The sequence below is a fragment of the Mizuhopecten yessoensis genome, unplaced genomic scaffold, assembly GCF_002113885.1.
Source record: "Mizuhopecten yessoensis strain PY_sf001 unplaced genomic scaffold, ASM211388v2 scaffold5825, whole genome shotgun sequence".
NCBI lineage: Eukaryota > Metazoa > Mollusca > Bivalvia > Pectinida > Pectinidae > Mizuhopecten > Mizuhopecten yessoensis.
The window spans coordinates 149,601-158,641 of NW_018406242.1; the positions used below are offsets into that span (position 1 = coordinate 149,601).

Consider the following 9,041-nt stretch of genomic DNA (forward strand, 5'->3'; position numbering starts at 1 on the left):
ATATATAGCAATCTAATTCCGTGGTCTAACGAACGGGACCTACATTCCGATGTCTTCAAGATTCAATTTGAATACCATACAAAATATCACATCCATACCCGAGGCACGTGTCAACGGTGGGGCTGTTGGTTTGTGTACTGGACACGTCGATTAATCCGATAGACACCAGTTTGTTCCCTTCATGGAATACAACATAACAGATATACTCTACTTTAAAACAAGTACAATCTACACACAAAAGATTACATACAATATATGATTTCCAATCCTTTCCAGGACTTCCCACACAACTGCTTATCGGGTGCGTGGTCACCATTCCAGATTTCCATTTTTTTAACATATTTTGACTGAATGCGTCAAATTAACCAAAAATAGTATCTACTAATATTCCTCACGTTCATTGTTTTCTTACATTATCGAAAATAGTATCTACTTATATTCCTCAGGTTCATTGTTTTCTTACGTTATCGATGTCGAATTTGAATGATACTTCGGTATACTCAGAGACATATAAAGTATATACGTCTCTAATATTCTCTATTTATTTTCTATACCTCAGCGGATTTAATCATTGTTATCATATTATGCTTTTAGAAATTTATAAACTGATCAGAAAAAAAAATCATATTTCTTTCGAGTAATATATTAATTTATAAAGAAAGTTCAGGTGTTGTATTAATGCAATCTTGGCGTAAAAATCATGAATTTCCTTTTATACAAACGACTCTCTTAAGTGTCCTGAGTCTATTACATGCCACTGAGATCACAGGTACGAAAGCCTATCATGATTCACTGACCTTATTAAATGATCAATTAGTGTATAATACTGACTAACTCTTCAATACATTTTGTCGTTTTCTATTGGCAATTCTTATATACTTTGCCAAATTAGCTATTTCCTTTTTATTTTTGTTTTCTGTTGAAAACAACTTATCAATTTGTGCATACTAATGTGTCGGATATAGTTAGGATTGCTAAAGGACCTAAATCGGCAAAAATGGACATTTTAAAACTTCTATACATTTCAGACACACACACAAACACAAAACTCTATTTCTGTTTTCTTACCCTGGTATTTACCAGTTTCTATACCAATTCAAGACTCGAGCGACTTGCCAAGAATAGAAACGTCAATCCAGTCAAGCTTTTTACTTGACAATAAAGCAACATACAAAATGTATTTTGTCAACTACAGTATAACCTGTCTAAACTGGCCCCTGTCTAATACGAATCCGTCTAATCCGGCCTTAATTTGTGTTCCCGGCTTATTCCCTATATAAACCGGATCCTGTCCATTCCGAAAACCGGCGTTCCATATAAAAACATCCTGTTTATTCCGGTCCTTAAATTTCTCTCGGCCGGCTACAATCTAAAGGAAACATATTCTAAACAAAAAAGAGCTATCTAATGTCGGGTCGGGCTTCATTTATTATATTATTATTATAAACTGTATATTTTGTAAATAATTAAACGTTGTTATTGATTCATTTCTCTGTTGTTTATGTTGACACACTTGTATACAGATTGTATGCAAAACACTACATTTTTGTATTTTCAAAAAATGTCATGCCGACCCGGTATAAACCGGACACCTGTGTAAAACGTCCAGAAAGTTTGGTTCCGGTGACATCCGGTTTAGACAGGTTAAACTATATTTATAAACGATGCATGAACACTGACCAATGCCATTTTCAAAATAAGCTGTCAACATTTATATATGCACATAATATCATTAAAGAAATCATTCTATTTCAAAATATCATCCTTCTTCATATTATATAATGTTGATCCGCGATTTTTCGACTGTGCGTCAGCCTCTGACAAAGCAACCTGTTAGAATATTTTGATCAGTTTTCTTTAAGAATTAAAAGGAAATAATAACTGTAGGTAACACATCTTGAACGATATGTCTATCGTCGCTATCACATTGTTGAAGTACATTTGTTGAGGAGAGGGCTTTAATAAGTTGTAATAACTTGTGCCCATCCCTCTTGCTTGAATTTAGAAGCAATAAGATATGTTTTAATTAAAATGAAATATGTTGAAAGAAAAAAACGATGTCCAACCACTTGTACGGACAAAGTCCCGCCTGATATTGAAAGCGAAGTTGATTGACACACGAGACGACTCTGACGAGACAGAGCTTACCAGACACAGTGGAAATGTTCAAAGGAAATGTGTACTATTTTGATGCACGTTCATATAAAAACAGAGAACACAAATTTGAAACGTTTTATTGTGAAAAAAGTCTGCATTGCTGTCCGGTAAGATACCATTGAATAATCTGTTTTTTGACGTTTTTACAGTTTTGAGTTTAGCTGGTGAATTCATTTTTCTTCATCTGGCAAGATAAATATTCCCATTCTAAATTGTCCGCTCGGCACGCAACGCCAATATTCAAAAGCCACCCAATTAACCATTTAGCTTATGTGTTCACAGGAGTGCGGGGTCACTGATAATTTGGGGTTCTTACCTGAAACGATGATTGGCTTGTTTCGTAGGTGATTGATGAAGTAATTTGCCGACAGAGTCATCAATGTACGTTTTTGTTAAAACAAGAAGTCTATTGTCTACTATTACGGAATTAGCTAATCAGTTTTGACCACTTCAGCCTTTGAAAAAAATTTTGCTACTCAAAGTATTTGATAATAAAAGCACGACCTTACTGGTGATAAAAATATATAATCTGTGATGTATACTTGGCTCAGGGACATATAAAGCCAAAGTAAGTATCACTCTCTTCTCCTTGGGCTACCTGTGTTTAATCATTGTGAAATGATAAATTAATTCCATAAAAGTTTTGTTTTGTCTTCTGAAAAGTTTTAGAATTCGTCTAAAAGCAAGTGACTTTCACTTTCGACTTTCTTCATATCATTAAAGCGTTTATACAATTAATATACAGTATTGTTTTTCTAACAATCCAACATATGGACTTCAATATTTATTTACGTAAAACACGTATTTCAATTAACTTATATTTACATATAGAATAATATTTAATTTTCAGACTGATGTCCCTTTTTTAAGTCGGAAAATTGCGTATTTTCTTTAAAAGATACTTAGAAGTTTCCTTTGATTGAACTGTTAAGCGTTCACATCGTCTGCACATCAATAAGTACAATTAAGAACAAAGGATTAATTCAACATTAATGACTTTTTTAAGATCGTAGACGTGATGGGATTGTAATCGACACATTAACACCAATTAATTCACTCAAAATATATTCATGTTATTTATTAAGAGTTGTGTATAGGTTATGAAGTTATCAAAATTTGGTTATCATAATGTCATTTTCAATGTTTCATGTGTTCTGACATCGTAATAACAATGTCATATATATATAAATGAGAAAATAACCCAGAGACATATTTATTATATATGTAATATATAATTATCTGTACAACCTTTTTTTACAGAAAAAGACAGAGACATATATTGGAACCTCAGCCTGGCAATTTATATATATATATATAATTCTTGCCCTGTTTCTGTTATTGCAATTATTTAATCAAATATATCGTATACCCGATAAGGATAATTACCTATATGTAATATATTTATTTTATTTAATCCGATCCTGCCCCGTTCCTGTAATTGCAATTATTTTATCAAATATACCTATACCCGATAAGGATAATTAAATATATACAATAAATATATATAAATAAGTCGGATCCTGCCCCGTTTTGGACTTAAATATATCTGATATTTATATCTTATACCCAATAAAAAAGATATAATAATATAAATATATATATTTACAATTTAATCCGATTCTGCCCCGATCATGTAATTGTAACTTGTTTATCAAATATACCTTATACCCGATAAGGATAATTAAATATATACAATAAATAATATATAAATAAGTCTGATCCTGCCCCGTTTCTGTCCGTTCCTGTAAATCGTCGCCTGTCCTCAATACAATACTCTTAATTATTTTATCAAATATATCTTATACCCAAAAAAAATTATATAATACTATAAATATAGGTCTCATAAGTAATAACGACATAAATGTGTATATATAATTTAGTCCGATTCTGCCCCGATCATGTATATCTTATACCCGATAATGATACTTAAATATATCTAATATAAATATCAATCAATGTATATAATAATTAATAGATTTCTGCCCGTTCCTGCCCGTTCCTGCCCGTTCATGTAAATCGTCGAACCCGTCGTTCATGGATCCGGTCTCTCTGTATCTGCGTATTCACAGCCTTCCGTGTTACTGTGACGTTGTTTGTCTCTTCCAATTTTTTCTCCTGATCTTTCTAATAGCGTAGCCTTTGTCACTGTATCTGATAATTGAGGTTCGTAATTGTGGAGATAAGCGTGAGATCTTCTGCAGTTCTGCCATTTGCCTAAGTGAAGTGATAAACTGCGTGCGCATCCTAACCCAAAAAGACGGAGTAGACGATCGAACTAAACAGCCGGACGTAACTGCCGGACGGAGTAGCTGAACCAAACAACCCAATGAAATAATTGGACGATAGGGACAGTCGAAATGACCGAACGGAATGATTTAGCTGATACGAACGAAACAGACGAAACATACGAACAGTGCTCGAACGGTGAATGATCGCTTTCTAGACGCTAGACTACCGCTAACCGCACGCAAGCCGCACGCAGAACGAACTGAACCTAGGTGGATACTTGGGCGTAATTCTAACTGTATGGTATGGGGTTGTCCGGCCGGCCGGCGTAAACTTTTGTTTGTCCGGCAATCTCCTCCTTCATTTTTCGACCGATCTCTTTGAAACTTGGTTTACATTATAATCATGATATGAAGTTGTGTCTTCCTTAAAAGAATTCTGATTCAACAATTTTTCCAAAAGTAATTGCCTAGCTTTGTTCATTTCAGTATTTGATTTTTTGTCAGGAGATCTCGATCCTTCTATATTTTTTGAAACTAAGTAGGCTAATTAATCATGATATGTTGTTGTGTTTCCTTGAAAAGAATTTTGATTCAACAATTTTTCCAAAAGTTATTGCCCTTTTTTTATTTCAGTATTTGATTTTTGTCCGGCAATATCTCCTCCTACATTTTTCAAGTTGTGGTTCCCTTAAAAGAAGTTTGATTCAACGGTTTTTGCAAAAGTTATTGCCCTTCGTTCATTTCAGTATTTGATTTTTTGTCCGGAGATATTTTCCTACATTTTTAGCTAACCGGGTCCGAAGGACCAAGGTGAGCTTATGCCATACTGTGGTGGCCGTCTGCCGTCCGTCAACAATTTCTTTAAACGACTTCTTCTTCTTAACCACTGATTGGAATTTAACTCAATTTGACTGGAAGCATCCTTAGGTGGTAGGGATTCAAAATTGTACAAATGGCGGAGCTGACCACCCAGGGGGCTGAGGGGCGGGGCAAAAAGGAGGCAATTTGGTTATATTGCTTTAAGCGTCTTCTTCTCTGGAACTAAGAGATGGATATCAACCATATTTAATTGGAAGCATCCATAGGTGGTAGAGATTCAGAATTGTACAAATGGTGTGGCTGACCCCCCCCCCCCCGGGGGGCTTAGGGATGGGGCCAAAAGGGGGCAATTTGGCTATATTGTTACAAACGACTTCTTCTGTAGAACTATGCACTGGATATCAATCATATTTAATCAAAAGCATTCATGGGATACAGGGATTCAAAATTGTACAAATGGTGTGGCTGACCCCCGAGGGGGCTGAGGGGTGGTGCCAAAAGGGTTATTAGGCTATATTGCTTTAAGCGACTTCTTCTCTGGAATTAAGAGATGGATATCAAGCATATTTGACTGGAAGCATCCCTAGGTGGTGGGGATTCAAAATTGTATAAATGGTGTGGCTGACCCCCCGGGCTAAGGGGTGGGGCCAAAAAAAGTGTATTACTTGGAAATGGTTGAGATCCCCACCATATAACCATATATACAATTGCTGAGTATTAAGAGAAGAATGCACATTTGCTTCCAGGATGGCCCTAGGGTCTGGCCCCACCCTTGGAGACATAGTCCCTGGGCCATAACTTTAAAACGGTTGAGATCCCAACCCCAAAACTATATAAACAAATACAGGGCATAAAGAGACGAAGGCAGTCATGATATGAGAATAGACCCTGGGGTCTGACCGAACCCCTAGGGACCTAGTTTCCTAGTCACAGCTTGGGAACAGTTGAGATCCCCACCCTATAACCATAAATACAATTGCTGAGTATAAAGAGATGAATGCACATATGCTTCCAGGATGGCCTTGGGGACTGCGCCACCCTTGGAGACTTAATCCCTGGGTCATAACTTTGAAATGGTTAAGATCCCCACCCCAAAACTATATATACAATTGTTGGGCATAAAGAGACGAATGCAGTCATGATAATAGAATTGATCCCAGGGTCTGCCCCACCCTTGCAGACTTAACCCCTGGGTCATAACTTTGAAATGGTTGAGATCCCCACCCCAAAACAATAAATACAAATGCTGGGCAAAAAGAGACAAATGCAGTCATGATATTAGAATTGATCCTGGGGTCTGGCCACAACCCTCACTAAATATGGTTGATATCCATCACTTTGTTCTAGAAGAACTTTTAGCTATATGGCAAAAGAACCCCTTTTTGGCCCTGACCCTCATCCCAGAGGGGAGCCACACCTTCCGTTTATACAAAAGTGAATTTCTCTTGCCAAAGGATGTTCTAGACTAAATTGAGATGAAATCCCTTAATTCCTATGGTAGAATAAGGATTTTAAAGGTTTACTTCTATTTCCACTCATTCATGATCATACAGAAGGAGGATTATTACAAATGATTTACCTTAACTTTCCCTATAAGGCCACGCTCCTCAGCTCCAAAGGGGACAATACTTTCCATTGATACAAAATTGAGTCCTTCTGCCTCTACACCACATTTGGTTCAAATCCCTCCATTCATACAGAAGAAGAAGGATTTTAAACATTTTCCCCTATGTTTTTCCTAATGGGCCCCATCCCTCTGCCACCAGGGGAGCCACACTCTTTATACAAAAGTGAATTTCTTTTGCCCAAGGATGTTCTACAAAAAATTTGGATCTACATGATTTACCTATAAATTTTGCCTTTTAAGGCCCTGCCTCTCTGCTCCCAGGGGTCCAAATCCTCCATTGATACAAAATTGAGTCCCGTTTACCGAAGGATGCTCAACTCCAAATTTGTTTGAAATCTTTCCATTTACAGTAATAGAAGGTTTGTTAACATTTTCTCGCCTGTTTTCCCTAATGGGCCCCGTTCTTCTGTCCCCAGGGGGGCCACATCCTCCATTTATACAAAACTGAGTCCTCTTTGCCTAAGGATGCTCAACGCCAAATTTGGTTTGAATCCCAAAACAGAAGAATTTTTAAACATTTTCCCCTGTTCTCTCTAATGGGTCCACCCCTCTACCCCTACTCCACTGTTTATACAAAATTGAATTCCCCTTGCCGAAGAATATTCTAGATGAAATTTGTACAGAAGAAGAATTTTATCTCAAATTAAGTTAAAATCCACAAAGTCATTCATACTTGCCTTTTACTGTATGTGGCACAGAGGATTGCACTTTTGAATTTTACTGAAGTGCAGCGGGAGTTCAATTCCCAGATTAAGACAACAACACTCCCCCCNCCCCCACACACACGGCCAACAAGATTAATGTTAGTTGAAATAACTTGTTTGATAAATGTAGTAAAAAAACAACGTTTACATTTTGTATTTTAAAATAAGGATTCATTTGTGACATTGCTGTCTTTAGGCCTGCGATACTGTGACCTCACACATAATCAGCTTGGAGAGCTACCAAACAACCTAGGCCACCTGCTGTATCTAGAACAACTATATGTGCGACACAACCACCTTGCTGACATCCCCTTACTCACCCAGTGTAGTAAGCTCAAGGTAGCCTGCCATGGATTGACACGTTCTTAAGAAAGTGTCCAATGTTTCGTGCTAATTGGATGTCTTATTTAATCAATATATCTGTTTATCTATTTATTAGCCCGAAGGGCCAAGTGAGCTTATGGCATGGTGCGGCGTCCTTCGTCCGTCCGGCGTCAACTTTTTAGGTCACCTGAGACAAAGTCTCAAGTGACCTATTGCGATCGCCTTTTGTCCGTCGTTGTCCGTCGTCCGACCGTAAACAATTCACATTTTCGACTTCTTCTCAAAAAACCCTGAACCAATTTCAATGAAATTTTGCAGAAACCTTCCATGGACAAAGGTCAACAAAAATAATTGCCGGTTTGGTCCCCTGCCCCCAGGGGCCTGAGGGGCGGGGCCAAAAAGGGTCAAATTGACTAAAATTTCAAAAATCTTCTTCTCAAGACCCAGATATGGTAGAATCAAATACTCTTCATAGATGGAAGGGTCTGAAGGTGCTCTACCAAAATTGTGAATTTTATAACCCTGGGGTATCACGTGTACCCCTGGGGAGGGGGTAAACTTTACTATAGTTTATGTAGGGAAATCACATTTTGGACCAACATTTGTTTAATTTCCATTGGAAGTAATTCAATTTGGGTTAGCATTATCAGTATTAGGTAGCAGTTTGATAGTATGCACCTATGAGCCCTGACTGACCCCCAGGGGCTGATGGGTGGGGCCAAAAAGGGTTGAATTGACTGAAATTTCAAAAATCTTCTTCTCAAGACCCAGATATGGTAGAATCAAATACTCTTCATAGATGGAAGGGTCTTAAGGTGCTTTACCGAAATTGTGAATTTCTTGACCCTGGGGTCTCACGTTTCCCCCTGGGGAGGGGGTAAACTTTACTATAGTTTATATAGGGAAATCACATTTTGGACCAACATTTGTTTAATTTCCATTGGAAGTAATTCAATTTGGGTTAGCATTATCAGTATTAGGTAGCAGTTTGATAGTATGCACCTATGAGCCCTGACTGACCCCCAGGGGCTGATGGGTGGGGCCAAAAAGGGTTGAATTGACTGAAATTTCAAAAATCTTCTTCTCAAGACCCAGATATGGTAGAATCAAATACTCTTCATAGATGGAAGGGTCTTAAGGTGCTTTACCGAAATTGTGAATTTCTTGACCCTGGGGTCTCAC

At 37.4% G+C, this 9,041-nt stretch overlaps 1 protein-coding gene across 3 annotated transcripts in view; it reads left to right on the plus strand.

Moving 5' to 3' along the window:
• LOC110451149 (leucine-rich repeat-containing protein 40-like) overlaps window positions 1–9,041 on the plus strand; it is a 156,969-nt gene that overhangs the window by 63,135 nt on the left and 84,793 nt on the right. For all 3 annotated transcript variants that reach the window (XM_021499011.1, XM_021499012.1, XM_021499013.1), the window contains exon 6: window positions 7,732–7,874. In XM_021499011.1, coding sequence (XP_021354686.1) covers window positions 7,732–7,874 — 143 coding nt within the window. The remainder of the gene's footprint in view (window positions 1–7,731; window positions 7,875–9,041) is intronic.